A 27,357-nucleotide genomic window follows, 5' to 3' on the forward strand; every position below is an offset into this window, starting at 1 on the left:
TGTCTGTTTTGTTTGGTGGCATGGTGCTCAGAGCAGCTCATGTCCTGTGTGTGTATGCGTGTGAGTGTTAAGGATATGTCCTTCCGCTCATGTCCAAGAAGCTTGATTCTCGTGACACACACCCGTGGTTTTGGCTGGCCTGTAGTGTCTCGCTGCTGCTGATGTAACCTTGCTAAATATAACGTAGTGATCACACTCACACACAGCGTCTGTCAACTGATTGGATATACCGTGCTGTCCTCACACTTTGTCAAGAAACATCCTGATTCACACATGTCAGATGCCAAAGGTTTCTATAAAACTTTACATTTGTTAAACCCTTGAAGATAGAAATCAGTTGCACTTTCATGTTAAATGTCATGCTTATCTTTGTTTTCATGATTCATCTATTAGTTCTGTTATTTCTGTGCTGTTTTACTCCTTTTTGGTGTTTACGGTATTTATCTTCACCTTTTCGTTTATTTTTAAAATAATAATGGAAATATTAACTAAAAATGTTTAAAATTAGTCGACTTATTATTTAAGCATCCTATCTATAAATCACTGTGGACTGTTGTGTGTGTTTATTTAAGTCCAGATTATATTAGAGATCCAGTCTATTTTATAGTTGTTTACATAATCTGTTGATTTTAATGTCTCTGGTATTTGTATATATAAAATAACGTGGAATAACGTTCCTTCTGACGTCACTGGATTAACAGAGGTGTAAGTCTTGAGTACATCGTATTATTAAGCCTACGTATTCTATTTTTATTATGAGGAATTGTTATCGTATTCAGACTTATTCATAGTTGAGAAGCGGAACTGTCGTCCCAGGAGCTTGTACGAGTAGTACAGTCACGAGCCCCCTTAAAATGAGGAAGCAGGCGGAGACGCGCCACTGTGCGCTGTCAGGGAATTCCGGGGCCGTGTGCTGACGTCACACCGAGGGCGGCGCTCTGTACAGGAGAGGGGGAGAGAGAGAATGCGTGCCTGTGCCTGTGTGTTTGCGCGGTCTCACAGCCGGAGCTGTGTCTCTTTAAAAAAACCCAGCGCCGCTCATCGCAACTTGATCCCTGCTTTAACTCAGACACAGAGCTCTGTGCTCGCTACAGTGAGAGAAGACTAACCAAGCAACGACAACATTAAATATCAGCAACACGCCATTGGATAGGAGAGAGAACAGACTTTAGGCTTTTGAACCAGAGGATTTAAGAAAATAAACGCGGATTATTGTGTTTGTTCAACCGGTATATTCCTCTGCACTCGGCTGGGAAGTTGCAGTTGTCCTACTTAACCACCGGTAACCAAGCAGGAGTTTTACTGTCACATTCTTGTTTATAGCTCGTGTTTTAGACGCGACGGTTCTTGTTACATATTAATCGAGCAGCGTTTGTAACAAAAACACCGCTTGTAATTCAGGCTTCAGTCTGGATGGCTTAATATGAGATGTAATCACTCAAAATTAATAATAATATCTCCATTCACAACTTTTTCGTGTACTGCACAAGACGTCTCGGATCAGTTTTAAGGAAAACTAAAATAAGTCCTCGTTTGTTCTCCAACAGATCCTCTTCTTAACTTTTGGGAGCAAAGACTAGAGGCGCAAGCTGGTCTCGCAGGACGAGTTTTACTACTAAAGGTAAGTCAGCTGTTAAGTTTTAAAACCGTCTGATTACCCATGTGCTATACTCGTAACTGCCCCGTACTTGTGTTTTTGCCATGTCCGAACGAAGTTACACTTTTTATTACGTCATTGTAACAGTCTGTGTGAATGAATGTGTTGTAGTAAAGGGTGACCGGAAGATCAGAGCTCATTCCCACGCGTTAACTCATTACTGACCAACTCGTGCCCTGGGACAAATGAATGACCTTTAATCATTTTAAGTATAATGTTTCTTTTAACAACTTGTTTTCAATGTTTAACCACGTTTGATGCTGTAATTTAAGTGTCAGTCTTGAGTGGGGTATTGGAGGCAGAATTGTTTAGGTGTTCATTATTGTAGTGGAGTCTCATCCCCACGTGTGTTAGGAGGAAGGGGGTTGGGTTTGCTGTGTAAACTGCCCCAGCTCGCCTCACTCAGCCCATCCCTGAAATTGAGCCCTGCCTACCCGTGCCAAACAAAGAATAGTGGACCGCTCAACCAGGACACGTTGATTTTTTTAGTTGTTGTGTTTTTTAATGTATATATAGCCTACACACTTGTCTTTCACCCAATGCAGTGTCATGAGCGTTTTTAACATTGATTGTCGAGTTACTTACACAGTTTAGCTTATAAAAGCCCGTCGCCTTGTTATTTGCTGTGTGTGCATTTACCTCATATTTATGCATGCGCGCGTGTGTGTGTGTGTGTGTTTGCAACGCGATCCGCTGCTCTTTGTCTGACACTGGAGGGCAGGGCTCTACTGAGGCGGCCTGTCTCATAAAGTTGAATGGATTGCTTTAGTCTGCGCTGCTGAACTAAACGCGACTGTCTGAAAGGAAGTCATTTGCATCGTTTTCTACTACAAGCCCGCAGCCCTGCCTGGGGGTGGGGTGTTTTTCTCGCCATAAATACATATTCCGATGCTTAGGGAACATACAGCGGAAATTCTCTATAACACGGACATGATTTGATGCGCCATAACGCTCAGATTACATTATCGACGGCGATTACGTTAAGGGGAATTCGGCAGTTTGGGGTATACTTTGCATTTTATGAGCAGTCATAAACACCCGTGGAAGTAAATATATGGGTATATGAGGGGCAGAAAGATCCCTTTGAAGACCAACTTCCGATCAATTAGCACGACCGACATAAAATAACAGAGGCTTGTTTGGTTTCGCTTTGAAGTTGCGCGGCGAGTGCAGATCAGCGGCTGATTTGAATTTGAGAATGAATGGGACGTCACCTCCCAACATAAAGCCGCGTGAAAGAAAGTCTAAAGTCACAAAACGCCTATGAAATTGTATTGAAAGATAGTTTTGTGTGTCTCAAATTGTGTCTCTTTATTTTTCTTTCACGTGTAAGTGTGTAGTATTGAGTGATGAAAGAACTGTCACACATACCGTGTGTGTTGTAAGGAGAGGAGAGAGTGATGATGTAGGTCAGTGGGCTTGCTGGAGTGCTTAGTAAGCATAGACTTCTGTTAGCCCTTAATGGTGGCAGTGAGCCAGGCTTGCTTGCATGACAGTAGTTGTACTGGTTTTCAAAACGGGCTTAATGATGAAAAGATCTCGTAGGTTGTGAAATACTCCTCATTCATTCCACTAAGCTGTAACAGTTGTAGGAGAGTATGTGTGCGTATGAAGTGAGGAAAGTCTGTGGTGACAGGAAAAGGAAGTTAAGTACAGTAGCTAGAGGAATTTCACTAAAGAAGTGTGTGAAAGATTGTTATCTTTATCTTATTACTTATTTCATGCCCAGATACAACAAATGAAAGGAAAATACGTTTTATACTCTTCCTTTCTCTGAGTCATCTTGTCCGGTTTGTTATCTCACACTTTGGCAGAAAACCAGGGTGGAGGGGAAAAAGAGAGAGTGAGTGAGTAAATGAAAGGGATGGTAGTGAAAATCAAGTGGGAGGGGTTGAAAAGAATAAGTTAGGGGGAAAGATCAGTCATGTTTTTGTGAGTCAGTCAGATGTTTTTTGGATGCAGTGAGTGTCCAGGATGCAGGGCACAGATCGCTGACATGCGTCATAACGTGAGGGGGAGACATGACTGAGGAGGGATTGTTTTTCTTGTATAATAAGCACATACATGCACATACAAGCACATTTGATCCTATTCTCTCTCTCTCTCTCTCTCTCTCTCTCTCTCTCTCTCTCATTAAAGTCAAATGTTTGATATATTCATGGTCAATAAATCCTATTTTAATTGTTTGGGATGTTTTAAATTCCATGTTTCTGAACAACGTCTCTCACCATCCCGTATAACTGGATCCCTTTCCCACTTTCTGTTAGTGTTTTCTTGTGCTGCCACGGCAACCAGTTGCTGTGGCAACCAATATCCATGTTGTTTGTGATTTTATCCTTTTTGCATCTCACTCAGGTGTGTGTGTGTATTTTTTGTTTTTGTTTAATGCACTTGCTTCTGGGAAATGACAAGTACATATGTAGGAGGGGGCTTTTGGGGGCTAATAAGACACAAACAGAGAGAGATGATCAAGGTTAGGCTGTTCCAGAAATGATGTTTTGATGACCACAGAGAGAGAAGTCATTCCTGGTACTCGGCATTGACAACACTGCAGATAATGAAAGACTATTTCCTGACATTTCAAAATGACATTTTGTACATACTGTGAAACTGAACACATTTAAAGTTCGCTCGCAGATGGCTGTGTAGACGCACTCCAGACTTTCATGTCTAGCAGACGTTCACACACTGAGTCACTGCCAGTCTCACATGCACAACACTCATCTTTTAGCTTTTTGGACCATTTGGGTTGTGTAACACACCAGTAACTTTTTCTGTTCCTTAAAAGTTTTACTCTTCTCTGAAGGTCGATTACACAAGCTGAGTGACAGGAATGGTGACATAACCAAGACAGCACATAAACATACTACACAGTGTTTGATGGGAATTACGAATTTGACATCAGAACAATTCTTGTGTTAAGGACCATTCATAAATACAAAGCGTATGTTCCACAGGAAGTTACATCATGCTCCTTTGAGTCCCTTTAAGATACACTCTTCCTCATCTCTTCTGAGAGGCCCACTTCCTTTTACACTTCCTGTCTTATCATAGCCCCCTTATTTATTTGTTCTGCTTTCAATAATGTCACATGTTGGCACATTCACAAAAGCAGATTTTTTTTACTTTCTGTTTTTGATTCTTTCTTCCTGTTTAAATGTTTGTCATTTAAGATGTGAACAGAAGTACTCATGTTGAGCTTATTGTTCTTTTGCGATTACTATCATTGTCAGTAATGGCCTACATCTCGTACAGGGTAATGACTAACCGTGTTTCTCAGTACTACTCACCACAATGACAGCACCTGACACTGATTATTTACTCTTACCACTAGAGTTACTAAGAAAAGCATCAGTTTCTCTTAAAATAGACTCATACTGTGACCAAAGCCTAAATTCAAGAATTAGGTCTCTTTGACTAACACTTCCTGCCTTGGTGTTGGTTTTTCTAGCATCTCCTTTATTCTAAAGAATGATAGTATTTTGTATAGGCTAACCTAAATGTAATTTTCCCCATAATAAAAGAATCTTGAGGCAAAAACCTCTAAATGCCACCTCTGTCAAAAATTAGATGGCACGTATTATAGGTTCATCATATACTTATGTAAATGGCAGAATGCATTCATAGTCCGATAAATTTAAAAACATGTCAGAATGCACTTAGAGGGTTTTGCAACTGAGCTCGTTTTCTGAGCATTTTAAACATTTCTGATGTACTCTGAATATTTATCAATAATTAGTGCTTAAAGTCAATGCTACATAATGTTTGAGCTTATTTTGGCATAATAAAAATGTGCATAAACGATGCACAGGAGCCGGGAAGATTTGCGGAAGACTTGGTGAAAAAGGTCTTCACAAAAGTTATATGCAGCCATCTGATTATGCAGCAGGCACTAAAACGAAAAGCATTGAGCGTGTCCTGAGCTGAACTCTCTCTCTCTCTCTGGATCAGAATGTACACTGTGTCGCATGTGGGGGTGTGTTTTTGTGGAGGCTACAAGTGCTGGCTTGGAAAGCAGAGATGCCGTCACGATGCTCCGCCTTGCATCATAGGCAGGGAACAGACGCAATCCAAATATGACGTTGGGTTTTCTCGTGCTTGTGCGTGTGAGATTTCTATCGGAGGTGGGTTATGTAATGGCCAAATGTGAATTCTCACCCACGTGCCCTTCCGCCGGCCCCCTTTGCTCACTGAGAAACATTCCAGCTCTTCCATTTTCCCTGCTGTCTTTCCACTACCTATTTGTTTTTCCAATCTGTTCTCCGCTCTCACGTTTTCTACATTCCGATTTCATTTTTTTGCCTTTACATGCATACACATTTAGCTGTTTTGGCTTTTGTAAAGTTTAATGGGCAGCTGATGGGACACGTTGAGGTTTGACATCACTCACATGACACAGCACATTTTGGAGTGAGAGATCTGATTTAAGGGTATTTTCCATATTGCCTATTATTGTGTGATTCACTATTCATTAAAAAGAATATGACAGCCGCAATCAGTGTTCTGAAACGAGTTCACTTTTTATTTTTTTAACCTCTGTCTATCTGTATGGTTGGTTAGTTGACACGGTAATTTCCTGGGGTTAGTTGGAGACGCCCACAGACGTGGCCTTCAGCTGGTTTGGTCGTCACACTTACCAGATCAGCACCAAACCAGTAACTGGAATAGTTTTTTGATGTTTGTTGTCAAGGGGATTTTTGTCAACCCGAGGGGCAACGTGGGGTGAACAGGGGACTCTCTTATTATCATATGATTGCTGTATGTTGATAAATCAAAATTATTTAAAAATAACGGCTTTCAAATGGTTTCTGAACGCCTTTATTGTGTGTAAAAATTTGTGACATTTTCCATGTGGCTGTAGCATCAAAGCAGATGTAAAACTTGGCAAACAACCAATAACCACAACTGCATTTTTATAAACATCTCTGATGTCGGATCAACATCGATGAGTTTCGGATTCCCCGGTTTGGTAAAACGGGAAAAAACCCCTATGTAATTTTACAGTTCGCCATGGTGGTGCATTCAACACAACACATCATGGCAGATATCAATGACGGAACTCTGTGAGAAATTTCCGATGCTGTCACTATGGTGGGCGTCCGTGATCACCTGACCGTAACGAGTGAGTGGCGGAGTCTGGGGAGTGGGGTAAGCCCTCTTCGTGTTTGACTAATGGGAGTTCCCCAGTCAGACAGTAGATAGTCACATGCTTAGCTGTCATGTGCTTGTTTCAGTTTGTCTCTTTCTATTAAGCTTTCATTCAAAATCAAATGAATCAGTGATATCTCTTTCACTTTACTAGAAATACTTATTAGTGGAAGAGCTAAAAAGTTTCTCGTAAAAACGTTTGATTTGTCATTGTATTCGAGTTTGAAGTAGCAGCATGAGTTTCGTTTCCAGCGTGCAATCAGAATGAAAAAAACAAATCAGTCACAGTCTACAACTGTGCGTGCCAAAAAGTTCACATATGATAGGACCAAGCTTGTTTATTTAGACACCTCCTCACAATAACTCTCACTGTTATGTGTGAGAGACAGATTCACTCCTGTCCTGCCTACCACCAAAGAGCTTCCAGTGCTTCAAATGGTCAAGGGAGGATTGCCTTTCATTTCATTGTTCCTTTTCATATTATAACCATTTAAGAATATGTAATAGAAATACAAATAAATGACATTTAATTTTTTACATCTATTTTTGTAGTTCTCTAATATGTGGCCTCTTTTTTCAGATCTAGGCAAATGGTGACTTTATAAAAGCTCAAATATATGCAAGTTATGGGTTGGCATTATTTTAGTCACTTACTAATTCCTAAACACAAAATATCTGACTAATAAGGCCATGGCATGTACGACCGGTTCACATTTGACTTCATACTTGCCTGGTGTGCATAACGTATCACTTTTGTTGTCCATTCACGTTTTGATTTTTTTTGGCCATGCTGTGAAATTGATTTAAAGTCTAAATTGAAGCGCCCACTAAGTGGCAGTACCCGTATTTTCCGCACTATAAGGCGCACCGGATTATAAGGCGCACCTTCATTTAATGACCTATTTTAGAACTGTTTTCATATATAGGGCGCACCGGATTATAAGGCGCATAGAATAGAAGATACTGCAGTCAAAGTTTGACTGGGTTTGCGTTATGCATCTACTAGATGGAGCTGTGCTAAAGGTAATGTCAACAAAACAGTCAGATAAAGTCAAACTTTATTAAGCATTCTGACAACTCCTTCCACTCCCATGGTAACGTTGTTTAAATGTTAATGTGCATATTAACAATATCTCACAGCCTTGCTCAAAACGTGGAGGGGAACTTTTCCCTAATTCAGTAAACACGCAGTAAAAGAAACAGTCTGTGAGAAAGCACAGTACCTGTGTTTGCTGACTATGGTAGCCGTAATGCTGCATATATAAAAATGCAGGGCTTGATCCATATATAAGGCGCACCGGATTATAAGGCGCACTGTCGTTTTTTGAGAAAATTAAAGGGTTTTAAGTGCGCCTTATAGTGCGGATAATACGGTACTATAACTCCAGTCATAAAACACGTTGGGAACATGAGTTGGGAATAAGAGAAAATCGACAGGTTCGCGGAAAAGCGTTTTGTTGACGATTCTTCTGAGATTATTTCTCGTGTCATGCATGTGGACGAGAAATAATTGCTTTATATGCTTGCTTGTGATTGGTTGAATGTTTGTTCAGTCAAATCTAAGTAACAAAGCAGAGAATATAGACTAGAATGCTGAAGGTGTGTGGAAAAATTGGGCTAGGATGTATTCTCCGGTCCCATGCGGTTGCTACCCGCATAATTGCAGTACGTAGGGGCCGTTTCCCAGACTTCAGGTTTAGATTAAGCCAGGACTAGGCCTTAGTTATATTAGGATATTTAAGTGGTTTTTACAAACATACCTTAAAAAACATTGCTGGTGTGCATCTTGAAACAAAACTACGGAACTAATTTATTTTTAGATATGTAATAAATGCCCTCCCTTTCAAAAATCTTGCTTCCAGCGCCCCCCAATGCCCTCTGAAAGCCCCCTGGGGGGCAGTAGCGCCCCTGTTGAGAAACGCTAATCTAACAACGTAGGCGAACCTGAGGCTTTGGTGTATATTAGTTACTCCCTTCCCCCAAAACACAATTTGTCTTACAAAATGCAATGCCTTTTTTCACACCTTGTCCATCATAGTTGAGTGATGGAACAGCTGCAAGGCCTGGCTATGAATTGCCCCTCCCTTCTGGTTGGAAAAGTTATAGCAGATTGGGAAAACAAATGAGTGTGAAGCCAAATCAAAGCACTGACCAATACCTCTGTTTTTTCCCCACAGTGATCGGTCGAGATGATTGACTATTGGTGCTAAACTCAACTCTTCAAAAGTTTGAGAGGTGCTATCCAATGCTCATTTGACAGGTAAAAGTTTGCATTTAAGATTATTTATGCATGTGTGTGCAAAATTGAGGGTGCATATGGGAGGTCCAGATGTAATCTGTGTGAATGTTCTGTACTGTCAGTGTATATCATAAACAAACAAACACACACAAAAGAGGCCAAGCTTATACAGAATGTTCTGAATGATAGGCACTCAGATTGTTTGATGTTCTTTGTGTCCCTGAGCACAGGAGTGACATGGGTGTAATAATGAACTGCAGTGTCACGTTTATTTTTGTTCTTACTAAAAGCTAAATCCAGAGTTCCTGAAATATCCTAGAAGCCTTTTAATAGTGTGAAAACCGTGAGCCAGAGCGGAGTGGGTGGGTTGCTGTGCTAGGCTCAAAATACACACCATTGAAGTCTTACTAAACCTGCTGAGCAATGAATGCATCACCCCCACACACTTGCTGTGTCCAAGCAGTCTTAGAATACACTTAAAAATTGATCTTCCAATAATTATTTCCTCAATGTCAAAAATACAACCTAACTACAAGGACTCTGAGAATTAGAGACTTGTTTTTACATTTTCCTGTTTATATTCCTGTAGCAACCCATCAGGTTATACTGCATTTTTTGCTTGGCAGGTTTTGCATATGTGACTTGTTTGGTTGAATAATAAGTTGCTGTGTGCGTTTTGTACTATAGAAAGCGTTTGTGGGCCACTTCATGCACTTTTGCCAAGTCCATAATTAGTGTGTTGGCCATCTTTCTCTTGGGCGTCTTTATGCATATAATTGTGTGCCAAGTCATTTCAATTGTGTGTATGTGCGTGCAAGCCAATGTTTGTGCATCCAGTGTGGTGACGTGTTTGTTCAGACTGCGTGGGAAGCTCTGTGTGTTGCGTGTGTGCAATGGGAACACAGCCGGTCTTCTCACTTGGAGTCTCCCAAAAGGACACTTTAATTTTAGATTTGTCCTCCTTTCCCTAATCTATCCCTTCATCCTGTTTAGACCTTCTGCTGCCACCCCCAGCCCCCCACTCTCTTGGTTTTCCTCCATCCCCATCTCATTTTCCTCTCTCCATCACGCCTGGTCTAATGAGATTAACCTCAGTGTCTTTCTTGTCTCATACACACACACACACACACAAATAATCAAACTCAACCAACACAAGTACACACACTGCTTTATGTACACATGCACCACTGGCTTGACTCCAGAGCCCCACTCGTCCCTCCCTCTCTTTACTCTTTCCCTGTGCCAAGAGGCCCCAGGAAGGGTTATAATGACCTCAGTGTACTCACCCTATAGGTAAACTCCCACAAGCCCATCTGTGCACACTTTTCTCCCATTAGAGAACAGCAGAGTACTGCCCCCTAGAGACAGCCCATGGTACTGAACGTGTAGAGGGTTTCTTTGTTTACAGCTGCCTTCAGGCCAAACACTCGTATAGCCTACAAATGATGTTTTACCACTGTGTGTATAATGGATTAGACTGTATATTTGTACCTCATCCTTATGCCCAATCTTTTTCACTTTCTAGTTGGCAGGAGAAACAGTAAATAGCTTCTTCATCGTGTTGGTGAGTGGCCCTTTCTGTTGTGCAGTGGAGGGCTTCACACTTGCAGCTAGTGTGGTGAGTACTAAGACCTTCTAAAGAACAGTTACACAGTCTAGTGTTTTTCAATTGAAAGCTATTTTTGCATCAGTAAAGACAATTGGCATGTGTACCTTTTATCTTAAAAACAAACAGTTGAGTAACGTATTTGGTAGTAAAAGATAAAGTTACAAACTTTGCTGTCTGACAGTTCAAGTCAGACTTAAAGGGATAGGTCACCTAAAATACAAATTCTGTCATCATTTACCCTCAGAAGATATTTTGATAAATGATGGTAACCACAAAGTTGATGGTACCCATTGTCTTCCATTATAGGAAAAAAATACTAGTAACAGTAACTCATAGTGTGCATACCTAAAGGGCGATTTATAGTCGTGCGTAGGTTTCTATCCGTAGCCTGTGCGTAGCTCTACGTAGCCTGACGCGCACCTCGCAAAATTTTAACAGAGCATCAGATCTACGCGGACCGCAAGCGCTGTGATTGGTCCACCAGAACCCCTCCCGCCAGGGAAAAAAACTGTCATATGGTATTTCCGTTTGTGACGGTGAAAACAAAGAAGAGCCAAGTTGAGGAGTGATTTAACTCAAACTGCATCAAAAGTTGCTGTTTATTTACTTCCATCATTGCTGGTCTTCTCAAATTATGCACAACAAATTGCTGTTTCTTCTTCGTTTGTGGGTTAACTTGGCACGCTTCTTCTTCTCTGACGATCGCGCTGCTACTGTGGTAACAAGCGTGGATACTGCCCACCAGCGGTCGCGCGTGTGTTTGCACGTCGACGCGGACGACGACCCAAAAGTATAAATGAAAACCGACGTGGAACCTACGCCGTCGCTACTACTCCGTAGGACCTACGCACGACTATAACGAGCCATTAACACTTACCAAAATATCTTCTGTTGTGTTCAACAGAATAAAGGTTTAGATCAACACAAGACTGACAGTATTTTTATTTTTGTGTGAACCAAATCCTTTTGGGTAAGCCAAAACACCCAGTTCAGCATGGGTTAGTTCAGGGTTCCCCAAATCTTACCCTGGAGGGCCGGAGCACTACAGAGTTAAGGTCCAACCCTAATCAAACTTACCCACCTGTGATTGTCTAGTGATCATGAGGCCTTGATTAGTTTGCTCAGGTGTGTTTAATCAGGGTTGGAGCTAAACTCTGCAGTGCTCCGGCCCTCCAGGGTAAGGTTAACCAAAATTTGTGAGCCTCTACAAAAATGCATAGAGCTTTGTATATGCATGTGACTAAATGTTTGTTTATTTAATAGGCTGGATGAATCACACAGCAGAACAGTTTGGTGGGTGCAGCACACGGGACCCTTTTCCTCTGGACGGTCTTAACCGTGGACCATGGGCTCCCGTGGGCAGCCGCGCCTGGCCACCTCCCCCCAGGTATATTTACCTTTTCATCATGGCCATACAACAAGAACTAGATATTATGGATCACTCTGATTATTGCATTAGTTAACAACTTCAAATATCCTTTTCCAACTCTTTCTCCTGATAGGTGCTTACCTGGTGTAAATCAACACCAATTCCACCCCCATCTCACTCCCAGTCACATGACTGGGATAAACCATCCAAATAAATTCTTAAACAATCCCTTACCTCGAGGGGACAAGCATGATCTGTCTCAGGCTTTGATGCCAGGATTACCCCCAAGGTTACCCCCTGCACCTCCCAGGCCTTGGGAACCAACCAGAACAGGCCAGGGATATGATCCCTTACCTGGTGATGATCACAACAGGCTGCATAATAGTTATAATGCAGGACCTCCTGCACACTTGGCAGCTCGAGCCAATCAGCTACTGAAGGTGGATATTGACCCTTACATTTATAATAATACCTTTAATGTGCTGTCTTGATGTGTATTAGAAATACATTCAATTAATTTGCTTGATATGAATGTATTCAAATTACCTTTAGGAATGAATAGCTATTTTATCTATAATGAGATTTCATGTTTTTTTAATTAAAATGTACATGTAGAACATATGTAGTCCACACACCAACCTGTCTTTCTTCCCTTCAAAGTACGGTGCTCCTCATCCTCAGCATGGCTCCAGGCCCATGCCTCCATTGACTGATCTATGGACTCATACTCAGCAGCAACCCAGGGGCCCTCACTCTCATGCTGGGCCGTTAAAGCGGCCAGGGCCCCCGTTGGGAGAGCACTCAGTTATTCAGCCCACCCCTACTCAATCTCTGCATCGCCCCATGGAAGATTGCCCTAGCCCCAGCAAAAGAAAAAAGAGCTTTGAGCCCGAGGTTGGCATCAGTTCCATCTTTTTTAAATGAAGAGCTTATCATGTGTACACATTTGTAAAGCTGCTTTCCAACAGTGTAAACTGTTTAAAAGCACTACAAAATTCTCTTTTAGGAGTATAAAGTCTATTTTTGTTTAATTTCAGCAGACTTTTCATTCATCCACAAATCGAATACCTGGGCCACCTGTACGTCTAAATCAGCAGCCAAACTCACGTTACCCCCCTCACAAACCTGGATTTTGGAACCCAGTGCACAAAGAAGAACCCTGGAACCAATCAGAGCGAAAAAGCGGACACATGGATTTCCAGGTCGGTAACAAATTGATCAATTTAATGAAATGTTGATATATGTTTTGTCATATGTATTTTCGGTTGGCTAATTCTCCCTATTCTCGGTTCATAGGACCAGCCAGAAATTGGGCGTTTCTCATACAAACCCCCTCTATTGAATCCAACTATGTCTCCACCTACTATCCCCCCCACAAGAGGCTATGGACAAAGCAGAGGTCCTCCTCCACAATCACACAAGACCTATCAGCCACCACAAACACAGGGGACACCTTCTCAGAACCCTCACATCCACCATTCTACAGACCCCTATTCCATTAACAGATCTACAGTCCAAGGGAAGCCAGAGAGTACTACTCAACAAAGAGGACATGATTCTAGGGGTTGTTCCTCAAATAGCCAGGCTCCACCAACTACATCATCATCATCATCACTGCAGGCAGATAGGGAGCGCCCAGCACCCTCACCAGCAAACCACACCACTGTGCCTTACAGTCACCCCCAGTTCCAGCCTCACCCAGGACTGGTTCATTCCACCAGCCCACCGGCCAGCAGTCCAACCCAGGCCACAGTACCTCAGCACAACCTCCATAAACCCTGGAGGAACCAAGTTACACATGGACAGCATAAAGTAAGTAATTCTTACATTTAATGGCTTTTCTTTACAAAATCTGCCTCTGGTGCTCAAAAATATTGACCTATTTGAGACCTAAAACATTATTATAATAAAGAGATGTTTTTTATATTTACTTTATCTATGTATTCTTCTCAGGAGTCCTGTACTTATTCAGCAGAAGGGGATTCTCAGGTTGTTGCTCGCCCTTCCCAGGGACATAATAGGCTTGGTGGGAACAACCAGGATCCAGGGACCCCCCAACGTGTGAGCCCAACTCAGGCATCTGCCCGAGCCCCTGTGATTACCCCAAACCTGGAAACTCCCCATCCCTCTCGCTCACTTGAACTCTTTGGAAATGTTGAAAGCATCTCTTCAATGAGCTCAGCACCACCTACCCCCTGCTCCAATTCCATCACTATAAATAACTGGAGAACCACAGATTCTTCTGTGCTAATCTCAAACCCAAATCATGTATCCATTAATAGTCAAAACCTCCCACATCCAAGGTATCAGGATATCCACCCTGGTGTTGGAAACTATTCACAGCCACACAGAGTGGCACAATCTCCGATTCAGCAGCCCACTATTCCCCACACAGGACAGAGTAGGCTTAACTACACCCCAGTATCCTCAGCTCCCTCCTCCCTAAACTCAGGGCATCAGAGATCAGGGGAGAGCGTCATCACCAGCAATACCTCTAACACTCCCCCAAAGGCAGTCAGTTTACACCTACAAAGCCCTCAACATTCAGCACCTGTTACAGTGAACTCAGCCCTTCAGACAGTATCCAATTTTTCATACACCACAGTGCCCATCCAAGCTTCCTCAGTTTCTCAGGCAGCTACTGTTCCAACCTCAGTCCACCCAGACCCATTTTTGCAAAATGCTGCCCCAAGCCCTCAGTCCATTGCTGATGCTTTAAATAAACTTGATGCAGAGTTGCGGGGCCATATGCAAGCAGAGGAGAGAAGAAGAAAACAGGAGGAAGAAACAAAGCCTCCCAATGAGTCAGCCATCAAGAGTCTGGAGCGTTTTCTCTCAAGTAGTGCACCTGAGCCTCCACGTCTGTCTCCTGCCAATGTACCCTCCTCCGCTTCACCCCCTAGTCAGAATTCCCTTCCCTATCCCTGGTTGAGTCGAGGTGGAGTGACTCCACGTCCTACTGGAACCCCAACAACTCTTCTGGAACGTTCCCAGCCACCTCCTCTCACACCACAGACAGAATATGCACGTGAGAAGCAAAGGCAGAGAGAGAAGTGGAAGAATGGCACACCCTTGAGTCCTCCTTCCCAAAATGCCACTGGAATTTCCACATGCCCTTCAAAGCCCGGTCTTGTCAGCCTCTCTGACAACCAGAACCACAGGACGCAAATAAAACCTGACCCATCTAAAAATACCACCATGCTAAAAGCCTCTCATAATGCTGGGATTATGGATGCTTTGCCCAACCCCCCACCCCTGCGAGAGCCACCTAAACTTTATCAGGCTTTCCCTAAGCATACTCAGTCTTCCTGCACATCAGTCGGCATGACTGAAAGAAGGCAGCAAAAACACAGGCCTAGTGCAGGGCTTGAAACTCTTGGTAGCAGTGCTAACAGCTGCAGTGGTGACTCTGATGGTGCACAATTTGAAGAGGAACCCTCTGAGCTCTTGCCTGATGGATTGGCAAACATTATGAAGATGTTGGATGAGTCCATTAAGAAAGAAGAAGAGATGTTGTCTGGTCACATTGGGGAACAGGCAGTACCAGAACTACCATTTTCTATGAATGTGGCTCCATTAAAGAGTTACTTACCTGCTCCAGACCTTGTGCCTGCCATCAAACAATCTCCAGCTGGCGATTATCAACAGGATGGCCATGCCAGTCCACCCGTATTAAGTCGGCAAGGTTCACTGGCGTCTCCTTGTAGCCGTACTTCTTCACTCGAGGAAGAAGAGGACGTTCTAAAGGTGATTTCTAAGTCAGGGAATCCCATTAGCATGCAGTCTCAAGAAAGCATTCTGGCCACAGCAGGAACAAATTATCGCCATAGTGACTTGGCTAAGCTGTATGGCCTTCCAGAGGTAGAAAAAAGTGAGTGTGATGATGATGAAGAGGAAGTAGATAGAGAAGATGATACTCCATCTTGTTCACCACCACCACCTCAGCGGCCACACCTCCATCAAACGGGTGTGAACAGCATGTTTAAAAACCTTGCTTCTGTGCTTGAGAGTCAGAAATACACCTATCGTGGTGGGCCTTTTGGTCGCCCTCCTCCTTATGCCTTTTTGGGAGTGAAGTATTCTTCTTCCCTTTCCCTAGGACCTGACATTTGCCGGCAACAACAAAGCACTTCACCAACATCAGGTTTAACCAGCCACCCAGGCTTTAGCAGTCCAACCCAAACCTCTCCCAGTAGTAACTTGGCTCAGCCCCAATCCCTCTCACCTACAGAATGGGCATCAGAGGGGAAGATAAGCCAGTCAGATCTTCTGGACAATTATGATGAGGATTACAAGAAAGAAGAAACCACAGAAGAGAAGCGTTCTATAACTCCAAAAGAGTTAGTCGAAAGACGGCCAAAGCTAACCACTATCTCTGAGTCTTCACTAGCTGAACTTGGTCATAACTATGAGATGAACAAACACATACTCCCTTCTATTGACCACTCGAAGGCAGAGGTGCAAGAGATGTGCAAACCTGATAAAGAAAAAGACCGACATAGAGACCGAGAACGAGACCGAGAGAGGAAACACAAACACAGTAGCAAGAAGCATGAGGACAGGAAGGAGAGGAGGAAAAAGCACAGGGAAAAACAAGATGATGCATCTCTTTCCTCCTCATCGTCTTCTAGCTCCAGTCGACGACATAGGGATGGAAAGACACACAAAGAAAAGAAGAGTAGGAAGGTGCTGGGTAACTTAGACCTTCAGAGTAAGGAGTTTAGGGAGAAGGAACACGAGCGTGATGGAGACAAGAAGAGAAGGAAAGAGGAATGTGGACGATCCCAGAGTGAGGTAGAAGAGTGGGCACGGAGTGAAGACAGGACTAGCATTTCTGGGCATTCCTCCGATTTCCCATCTGGATCATCAGCATTATGTTCTGATGATTTGCAGAAACTAAAGGCATTGACCGATGGGCCACCCAAAGAACTGAAGATACGCCTTATAAAGGTGGAGAGCGGAGACAGGGAGACATTTATTGCATCAGAGGTTGAAGAGAAGAGGATCCCTCTGGAGGACATCAACATAAAAAACACAGCTAGTGAAATCATCCGAGCATGCAAGTAAGTGATATTTGCAGTTTCTGAAACACGACATTTCTTGAATGCGGATTCAATTTGTTGACGTTATCTGGACCATAAAAGAGCATTTGTGAAATGTATCTTTGTTTCAGGGGGGCTCGCGTGAAGGGAAAGTTTAAAGAATCATACCTCCTACCTGCCTTTTCGGTAAAGCCAGTTATGAACACAGGGCAGCCTATCCCACGAGAGAAACTGAACCCCCCCACACCAAGTATCTATGTAAGTGTAAATTCACCATAACAAGCTCACTTGTCAACATCTCCTGCCCCCTTGTGGTCATTTGATGTAAAACATGTACATTAACCTCTATAAAGCATACCATTAAAACATGCTGATTTTAATAATAATGTTGGTGTTTCTTTGCAGTTGGAGAGTAAGAGAGATGCATTCTCTCCAGTGCTGCAGCAGTTCTGCACAGATCCTAAAAACCCCATCACTGTCATCAGGGGACTAGCGGGCTCCCTTAGACTGAGTAAGTTAATATGCACATGCACAGATGTTATTGAGAGACAGACAGACGAGGGGATTTGCAGTGTCCATTTAGTTGTTTTAAGGGGTATTGTTTTTCTTTATAGATCTGGGCCTGTTTTCTACTAAGTCTTTGGTGGAGGCTAATGCGGAGCATGCTGTGGAAGTTCGGACCCAGGTCCAGCAGCCAGCGGATGAGAACTGGGATGCCACTGGCACTGGTCAAACCTGGCCCTGCGAGAGCAGCAGGTCGCATACAACAATAGCCAAGTATGCCCAGTATCAGGCCTCCAGCTTCCAAGAGAGCTTACAGGTATAATCACACATTCATACACTTTTCTTTCCAATCAAACAAAATCATATACCTCAGCTCACCAAATATTTTTGTTATCATCCGGCTTTGCAGGAAGAGAAGGGCAGTGAGGATGAAGAGGATGAGGAGGATGAAGAAATTAAATCAGCCACTAACACTGAGAGCACAGCCAATAACCCATCAGCTCCAAGCTCCAGGTGATTCATCTGCTAAGTTTAATTTTATAACAAAAGATGATGGTTTCACTTTGATCATGTGTCTTTGTATGTTTGTGTACTGAAAATATATGATATCCTATTATTTAAAAATGTTTATTGTCTCTACAGTAATACAGAGCAGAAGGCTGTGGGAAAGATAATTAAATTTGGCACCAACATTGACCTGTCTGATCCTAAAAGGTAAGACCATACTTAGTGGAAAACAGTTATTGTACAAATAGACTGTACACACATTTATTTTTGATCTGTATTTAGTAAATAATCTTTGTTTTGTACTTCTAGATGGAAGCCCCAGCTGCAGGAACTGCAAAAGCTACCAGCATTTATGCGCGTGTCCTCTAGCGGAAATATGCTGAGTCATGTTGGTCACACTATTTTGGGAATGAATACAGTACAACTCTACATGAAGGTCCCTGGCTGCCGCACACCAGGTTTGTGTAAAATCAAAGGACATCAATACCTTTGTTGTTTCCTTTGTAGCTCTTTTTTCATGTTACTTTCTATGTTCAACAGGACACCAGGAGAACAATAACTTTTGCTCTGTGAACATCAATATTGGGCCTGGAGACTGCGAGTGGTTTACTGTACACGACGACTACTGGGAGGCCATAAGTGATTTTTGTGAAAAGTAAGAAACCACAGTAGAAAATTGTTTTTATACAGCCAAGCTTAACAGAGTAAACAATATTCAATCATGAATGAAATTAATATTTATTAATAGAAATATATAATTGGAGTGTATACACTAAATGTGTGAAATGTTTTTTTAGGCATGGAGTGGACTATCTAACAGGATCATGGTGGCCGGTTCTTGATGATCTGTACCGTGCTAATATACCCGTGTACCGATTCATCCAGAGGCCAGGAGATCTGGTATGGATTAATGCTGGCGCTGTACACTGGGTCCAGGCTGTGGGCTGGTGCAACAACATCGCTTGGAACGTGGGTCCTCTTAACCGTGAGTATCTTGCACCCATGACCTTTATCACTGTGTTCTACCACTGAGCTATGTAAGAGCACATAGTTTAACAAATAGTTGCATTTAAAAAAAAATGAAAACTCATTGTGGTTTATCTTTGCATTTGTAGCATATCAGTACCAGTTGGCATTAGAGAGATTGGAGTGGAATGAAGTCAAGAAGGTGAAATCCATCGTTCCCATGATTCACGTGTCTTGGAACGTGGCACGCACCGTCAAAGTCACCGACCCCCTAACATACAGGATGATCAAGTAAGTATGCAGCAGCACCACAGCTTTTATTTACAGTATAAAAATTACTAAGATACATCGCAATTCAAGTAGCCTGTACATTGAAAACATTTTTGGTTCTTCCTTTTCAGACATTGTCTCCTCCAGTCTATCAAGCACATTCAGATCCTGAGAGACCAGCTAGTGGCAGCAGGGAAAAAGATCTCCTACCAGAGTAGAGTGAAGGATGAGCCGGCCTACTACTGTAATGAGTGCGATGTGAGTAGACATATTAGCATGAAATCCAGCAAAGACCTGGAAGAACAGAAAATTCCACAAATCATCAAAATTGTCTCTAGATGATTTTGCACTGCACTGTAACTACAAAGTTGGTCAAATTTAAGTGCAACCAGCTAACTTACTTTTTTTAGTTAAATCAACTTAAAATATTAGTTGACAAAAAATGTGTTAAGTTGAATGAATTTAAAGGGGACAGAGAATGAAAAATCATTTTTACCAAGTCTTTGTTGAATAATGGTAGTCTACCCGGATTTCACGAACATACAAAAAGTGCTAGACATGCTAAACATCTCAGTCTCATAGAAATTCCTCTTTTAGAAATGTCAGCCAGAAAACGGCCCAATCTGAAAAACTGATGCTTATGACATCACAGGAATCTCACTGCCCCTCCACTTTAAAATAATTGGCTACATTTTTTTGAGTGGCAGCAAAGTCAGCCAATCAGTAATGAGATTGCAAGTTAAGCCAGTAGGCGGAGCCAAATAGGTGCAAAACCACTTGTTTAAAATCCCCCACCCTAATAGAGCTATCTGAGAGAGGTTTTTAGGAAGCTTCTAAGGCATTACAGACCCAAACAAAAACATTTTTGTCTACATGTCACATCACAGAACAAGGATAAATACTCCGTTCAATCATTCTATGTCACCTTTAAGGCTAACTTACTTTAATTTGAACCAACAAATAATTGTTACAGTGTGGAATGTGCCATCACCCATTAAAAAGGTACACTGTGTTCAATCTTTGATTTTGTATTTAGTTGCTTTGCTAAATGTTATTTATTCTTAATACACAAGAGATCAGTGGTAAGCAATGTTGGTGTGCCAATGTCCTTCCGATTTCAGCTCCAACCCTGATAAAACCTTGCCTACCTGTAGTTTTCAGTTGACTCTTTACACCAGGGTTGGGCATTCCTGATCCTGGAGGGCCACTGTCCTGCAAAGTTTAGCTTCAACCCTAATCAAACACAACTGAATTCCATTTCAAAGTCTTCCTGCAGCCTTTGATCAGATTTTTCAGGTGCTTGATTAGAGTTGGAGCTAAACTTTGCAGGACAGTGGCCCTCCAGGACCAGGAATGCCCACCCCTGCTTTAGACTTTAGCTCCAGCTTTAGTCAAGCACACCTGAAATAGTTAAACTCTGCAGGACATTGGCATTCCAAGACCGACGTTGCCTACCCCTGCAGTAGATTGTGATTTGTCGTCAGTGGAGAAAGATGCATTTTTAGGTCCAGATGCTGTAGTTACATCATCTACGAGCAGGTGCTCACTGAGCAACGCTAATGCTGCCAGTCAAACCCTGACCTTGATACATTGTTAGTCTGCGGAAATCCAATTTTTGATCAATATAGAGTGCAGTAGGGATTGATGTATTTTTGTAGGCCAACCTGGAAGTTAGCGAGACACTGGTTCCCTCACAAAAAAGCACATTTATTTTCCCCATAGACTTTTGGATTATCGCAAAAATAAGATGTTTAACTAACGTTAAAGACACTTCCAACAAATGGATCTTAACAGATGAATACTACGAATGCACTGAAAGGAAAATTCTTGACCTAAGCCGAATAAAATGAAAAACTAAGCCCAATGGCGAACAACGGAATCATTTTTTTTTAGGCCATTTTTCTCACCATTGCACGAGTTACATTTTCAGAATGTAATTTTTACTTTATTTATTTCACATTATTTAACAATGATTTTTTACATTCCATCAGTCATTATAGGGCCTTTTTACACCTGGTCACTTCTCTAATCAGATAGCTATAGATAGACTTGTTAAACTGTTCCATTTTCATTCGACCACATAAATGAGTCCTTGCTAAAAAGCCAAGAAACTTGCAACAACGCTTATATAGCACTGTGCGTTGAGCAGCGGATGCACGGTCAAGAACGAGCAAAGGAAGAGAGAGAAACAATGGCAAGATTGACAGGAGATGACGAGGAAAAAACGCTCAAAAAAGCAATCCAACAAATAGCTTATTGTTTTTATTACGTACTGCAGACACTCTTCATTGTTCTATGACATGAGTTGAAGTCTCTCATTCTCCATGCTTATTACACGGCTCTCTGGAATGCTTGATTCTGATTGGTCAGTTGAGACATTTGAAGGTTCGTTCTTTTCAAATAATAACCGCTCCAAAGTAGGGCTGTCAAATTTTAATTCGAATTTCGAATATTCGTCGAATGTAAAAAAAATATGCATATTCGAACGTAAAACTTTGCATTCGAATTTTATCTGTGTCAGGAAGCTCACGCAACGTGATAATGCATAACTGACGCGGATTGTTATACAGAGCGTTAGCGGCTCAGCGTTATTCATTTGAAAAATAGCAAGAAAAGACAGTGGGGATTACGAGTCGGACAGAATACATATTAAAAGGGCTGTGTGATGCTGCTTTGGTTTTTGGAGCATCAACTGGAATTCAACCGCAAAGTGAAACTAACTGAGATGAATTATTGTCGTCTGCTTCTAAATGCAGTTTTAAAGTTTAAAATAACTGATCAACACGAAAGTGCCATAATACAGCTGCTTGTTTAGCAACATTAAAACCATATGTGCATCTACAGAGTCCACACCGCATATGAGAGAGTTGCAATGTAACGCCGCTTGGCTTTATTTTAACTGACTGGAAACTTGACTTTCACCTGGACATTTGATATGCAAGTTTATCATCAACATTATCTGCGTGAAATATAAACATGATGATCATCTGCCAACTCGACTGTTTCAGCACGTCCTTTAGTTAATTACGGAGAGTCTGCTTTATTAACGGCTTCGCTCTGCGCGTAAGTTAAACATTTCTGTTCTGTACTTTATTACTCGCATATATTTCTACATATTTTCAACCAAGGAACACACAAAATATAATACAAGTTGTTGTGAATAGCGTTTAAGCTTGACAAAATTTAAATGACTAATGATCTTTCCCACTTATTTTGGCTTAAATAAAGATTAATTCGTTTTTATACTTTATTAGAAACACGTTAATTTATCTACTTATATAAAATGCCCTATATTAATATGCATTGTCTATGTATGGCATTCGTTTTGTACATTTACAGGTGCACAACTATACTGGTTAATTTTGATTTCATTAGTAGTGTTTATAACATTCGTTTTAACAAAAAATATGCTGTGCATGATTATATTATTGGGGCTTTGTGCTGCGCCCTCTTGTGGGCTTTTAGGAGTATTTTCTCCAAGATAAAGTAGGTCTTTATAATTCGAATATAATTCGAATTTTATTATTTTTCAAGGACGAATTTCGAATGTACTTATTCACCCATTTTGACAGCCCTACTCCAAAGTAATAACGCATAGCCGGTACTACTTGTACGATTAAAATCGCTCCGCGCCAATAAAGATTACTGTTTGGCGCCATCTTGTGACAAACACTGGACAACCACAATTAAGAATGGAAAATGTTGACATTAATTTTAACATGTACGGAAAAAAAAAAACATTTAAACAGTGGATAGAAGAACGAACAACGACAAGACACAGAGCGCTTACTGAGACTGAACTTGACAAAATAGAGCATGACAGCTACGAAGCCAACACACAAAAAATACAGAATGGGCATTAAAACTTCTCAAAGACTGGCTAAAAGAGAAAAAAATGGAGACAGACAAGTATGAAGCAGAGGATCTTAATAAGGTATTACGATCATTTTATGCATCTGTGCAAAGTTTCGCAGAAGGATAAAAATGTTAATTTAAAACAAATATGCCAATAAAATGTTTTAAATTCATATTCATGTCCAGTTTTTTTTCTTATGTGGCAAGTAGCCGTGTAATAAGCGGGATAATGTAGAGGCAGTCGGTAGTTATCGGGTAAATAAGCCCCTTTAGTGTGATACACTGTCGGGGCTTATTTCCCGATAACTACCGGCTGCCTCTATATTATCCCTTACTTGTGCATGCTTAAGCAAATACCTAGGATCGGGGGCGCCATGTCTTTCTCATATGCTGAATGTTGTTTAGGATGTGTTGATTTTAAATTTAAAACTGAAACTTGCAGTGCTGTATGTTTTTGATATTTTAAAATGCTTTACCAACATGTTTGCTGCATTTGCGTGCCTCTCACTCTGCACTGGTTAATTTGATAGCATCATCAAAGACCTCAATATTTGGTCAAATTTATTCTGCCTTTTCACTTTTTTGGTTGAACACGGAAAATTTGTTTTTGTTATTTTTGTACGAATAATTTTGGTTGCTGAGCATTCGGTGCATACCTAATGAATACAAATTGTATGAATTTTAAAGTGTAAATGTGTTTACTACAGATCTTATTTTTTGTGATAATCCAAAAATCTAAGGGAATAATGAATGGGCTTTTTGCGAGGGAACCAGTGTCTCGCTAACTTCCGGGTTAACCTACAAAAATACATAATCTCTGCAATCCAAGGCACTTCTGGGTTATTCTTTTTGTGAGGCCAGTTAACACATCAAACTGCAAATTTACAATGACAAGGCATATTATCAGAGTTTTATATGCAGAAAATCAAGCCTGACGTTTGATTGTTCTTACACAGGTGGAGGTGTTTAACCTGCTGTTTGTGACCAGTGAAAATGGCAGTCGGAAGACATACGTAGTGCACTGTGAAGACTGTGCACGAAAAAGCAGTCCTAACCTCTCCAATGTAGTAGTGCTGGAGCAGTACCGCATCGAAGAGCTGATGAATGCGTATGACTCTTTTACCTTGGTGAGTGTCTCCGCACACCTAGTCATGAAAACTGCTTTAACTTTAAACTTACATGGTCACTAACTCTATCGTCATTTGTTTTTTGTGCACTCTTAGGCCATCGCTCCCAGCTCTCGATGAGGACAACTCGCCCCTTTCCCTCACACAGCCATAACCAAAACTCCTGCTCGCAGGACAAGTTGTTGTTTGTGATTTTCTTTTCGACAGTAAATTAACTACTACTGCTAATATTTGTTGAACAGCCAATTGAACACCAGTTTACTCAGCATTGTTTACAAAAAAAACAAACAATTAGCCAATAAGATGATCTTGTGTACCAGTGGCTATATGGGACTTCAAAATGGAACCCAGTTTGGTGCTCACAGCAGTGGAGCCGACGCGCTCGTCATTTCTGGCATGCCGGTTTTTTGTTCGTTGTTTTGTCGTCTCGAATAATGAAATGTGTAAATGCTCTTTGTACTTTTCCTGGGGTGCTTTTTCCTCCAATAATTTATTATTTTTGAAACTAGAACAGCCTAGATATATACCACATTGGCCTTGTGACTTGTATTTAGCGAAGAGATAAAATTAATAATACTAATAGAGCTATGGACATTTTTCTAAAGCATTAAGAATTAAAAGAAATACAGTTGTTCAGAATGCTTCAAAACATACGGGTTTTAAAGACTTGTTCATTTTTAGTAAGTATGGAATGTTGTGTTAATAATGTCGATTTAATTTTTCACACAAAAAAAAAAAGAAAATCATCAGTCCAAACATTCAAGGATTGCATTTACTTATTCTGCATTTTGTGAGAGTATAATTGTTCAGTTTTTCATTTTGTTCAGTGAATTGTTTCTCACCTCTATACAGATCTATTTTCCTCATTTTTTATTGTAAATTGTTTATTTAAAATGTTCCTTCTATTTATTGATCTAGAAAACATTCTCCCCTGCTTCAGTATGGTTATCAGAGATGTATTAAGGGTTTTGATTGTTATTCTAATTCTGTTCTTCTCTGTAATGTTTTAAAGGGATTAGAGGTTTTGATTTTTTTTTAGTCTTGGTGCTTTTACCCTTTAAATATCTTTACTTTTATTTACGTATATTAAATCTCTCATCATTGATTCCGTGTCCATAGATTGTAGAGCACAGACAAGTGGAATTTGAATAATTATGTTATGTTTTGTACACACAATTGTTTTAGATATTTTTCACTTACACAAATGTGAACACTGATACATACTTCAACACCTGTTTACCTTGGAATTGGAGACCTGTTGTCTTTGAAACGTTTCAAAATGGTGATTTTTGCCAGTAATCCTAAACCTAGAGAAACAACTTAGAGGAATTAGGATTATGAACTATTGAATATATTTAGTGGTGCTTCTGTCCTGTTGTAAATGCTGTTCAATTAAGGACATGTTTGCCATGCTGACTATAAAGCAGACAATTTTTCAACATGCACAGTATATATTTGTTGGCTACAGTGAGCTCTCATGCCAATACCAGGCATTTACGGAGTGAATTAAGTTGAACTGTACATTCTCTGTGGCATTTTACTGGAATGAGTCATAGCGTGAAAGGGGATTTAAATGCATTATCTTTGTTTGATTTATATACTGTCGTTTTTTATTTACCGAGATTTAGGGGTGTTAGCTTGAAATAATTCATGTATTATCAGGAAAATGTTGGTTTTACTTATGATATAGATGGTGCTGAGTTCTTGAGCTACTTTTTTGATTTTTTTACGAAATATTTTCTTGTTGCAATACACACTTTCCTGTTTTTCAGATTTTTATTTGAATTTTGTGGTTATTTAAAATCTGCACTGTTTTGGAATTCACACACGAAGCGAACTGAGCCAGACATGTCTTAAACACTTTGTGAATTCGTGTGACATTGATATGATTACTCTGAATAATATTAAATGCTTTTGATAAAGTTTACTCTGTTATTTCTGTGGATATTTTCGATTACAATCATGTTTTTGTTTGCATTGGGATTAGGTAACATGACGTAACCATAAGCAATATAGGTTTTTGTCATTTATTAATCTTTGTCAGTGCCAATACAGTTATTTCTGTTAGTTCATGGTGCAACTTTTGATTTTAAAAATGTATTTGCACATGCTTAAATGAACATGAACTAAGATTAATAAATGTGGTAGAAGTATTGTTTACGGTTAGTTAAAGAGTTTTTTACCTTTAAATAATGTTTCCAAAAAAGTTCCAGTCGGTCATTCATTCGAAACAGGGAGAACGGCACAGTCACATTCGCTTTGCAGCCCTCTATCGTCCAAAACCGCACTAAAGAACCGTCGGGTCGCGGTCCTGTAGTTCGAGTGAAAACTACAAAAACTTTCTTTATGGCAGACCTACAATCCAATCAGAGCCAGCTTTTCTGCAGTAGGCTAAATTAATTACGACAGTGGTAATGGACAATTACGCTTCCAACCTGTAGGGGGAGCAAAAAGCAAAAACTCTTTAGTGTTGCTTTAATGTTAGCTAATGCATTAACTAATGTTAAAGGGGACATATCATGAAAATCTGACTGTTTCCATGTTTAAAGGTGACAGAGAATGAAAAAAACGTTTGTACCTTAGCTTAGTTGAATAACGGTAGTCTACCCACATTCACGAACATACGGAAAGTGCTCCGGTTCATAGAAATTCCTCCTTTAGAAATGCCTGCCAGAAAATGGCCTAATCTGAACAATGGATACATATATTACGTAAAATGCATCTCACTGCCCCCCACTCTCATTCCTTTCCGTCCCCTTCAAAATAATATGCATACATCCGGCCTCTTGCCTCCAACGGGAAGTTAATTGTAGCAGTGTTCGCAATGTTCAAGGCAAAATGGCGAGTCACGCTTCTATCTGTAAAATTTTCGTCTGTCCATGTTCTGAAGTCGGCGAAGTTTACATTCTTTTGAGTGGCAGCAAAGGCAGTGAATTAGTGTCAAGTGCTTGCATTTCATAAAGAGGTTGCCAGTTAAGCCCAAAGGGATGCCAAATAGGTGCCAAATCACGCATTTAAATCCCCCACCCTAATATTGCTTTCTGAGAAAGGGTTTTTAGAAAGC

The 27,357-nt window shown here is 40.9% G+C and overlaps 1 protein-coding gene across 4 annotated transcripts in view; it reads left to right on the forward strand.

The window, feature by feature from the left end:
* kdm6ba (lysine (K)-specific demethylase 6B, a) overlaps positions 1–26,220 on the forward strand; it is a 99,755-nt gene extending 73,535 nt beyond the window's left edge. For 2 of the 4 annotated variants that reach the window (XM_065269899.2, XM_065269901.2), the window contains 21 exons: positions 1,548–1,621; positions 8,983–9,065; positions 10,570–10,662; positions 11,917–12,040; positions 12,156–12,462; positions 12,683–12,916; positions 13,060–13,224; positions 13,319–13,834; positions 13,976–17,085; positions 17,196–17,322; positions 17,470–17,575; positions 17,679–17,884; positions 17,978–18,081; positions 18,211–18,282; positions 18,385–18,533; positions 18,616–18,730; positions 18,873–19,060; positions 19,191–19,332; positions 19,443–19,569; positions 24,123–24,293; positions 24,390–26,220. In XM_065269899.2, coding sequence (XP_065125971.2) covers positions 11,922–12,040; positions 12,156–12,462; positions 12,683–12,916; positions 13,060–13,224; positions 13,319–13,834; positions 13,976–17,085; positions 17,196–17,322; positions 17,470–17,575; positions 17,679–17,884; positions 17,978–18,081; positions 18,211–18,282; positions 18,385–18,533; positions 18,616–18,730; positions 18,873–19,060; positions 19,191–19,332; positions 19,443–19,569; positions 24,123–24,293; positions 24,390–24,413 — 5,982 coding nt within the window. In that variant the 5' untranslated portion in view covers positions 1,548–1,621; positions 8,983–9,065; positions 10,570–10,662; positions 11,917–11,921 and the 3' untranslated portion in view covers positions 24,414–26,220. Of the gene's footprint in view, positions 1–956; positions 1,283–1,547; positions 1,622–8,982; positions 9,066–10,569; positions 10,663–11,916; positions 12,041–12,155; positions 12,463–12,682; positions 12,917–13,059; positions 13,225–13,318; positions 13,835–13,975; positions 17,086–17,195; positions 17,323–17,469; positions 17,576–17,678; positions 17,885–17,977; positions 18,082–18,210; positions 18,283–18,384; positions 18,534–18,615; positions 18,731–18,872; positions 19,061–19,190; positions 19,333–19,442; positions 19,570–24,122; positions 24,294–24,389 lie in introns of those variants that run through there. The other 2 variants (XM_065269900.2, XM_065269902.2) reach the window with 2 other exon arrangements.
* The last annotated feature ends 1,137 nt before the right edge of the window (positions 26,221–27,357 follow it).

This window comes from Paramisgurnus dabryanus, chromosome 2, assembly GCF_030506205.2.
Source record: "Paramisgurnus dabryanus chromosome 2, PD_genome_1.1, whole genome shotgun sequence".
NCBI classification, from domain to species: domain Eukaryota; kingdom Metazoa; phylum Chordata; class Actinopteri; order Cypriniformes; family Cobitidae; genus Paramisgurnus; species Paramisgurnus dabryanus.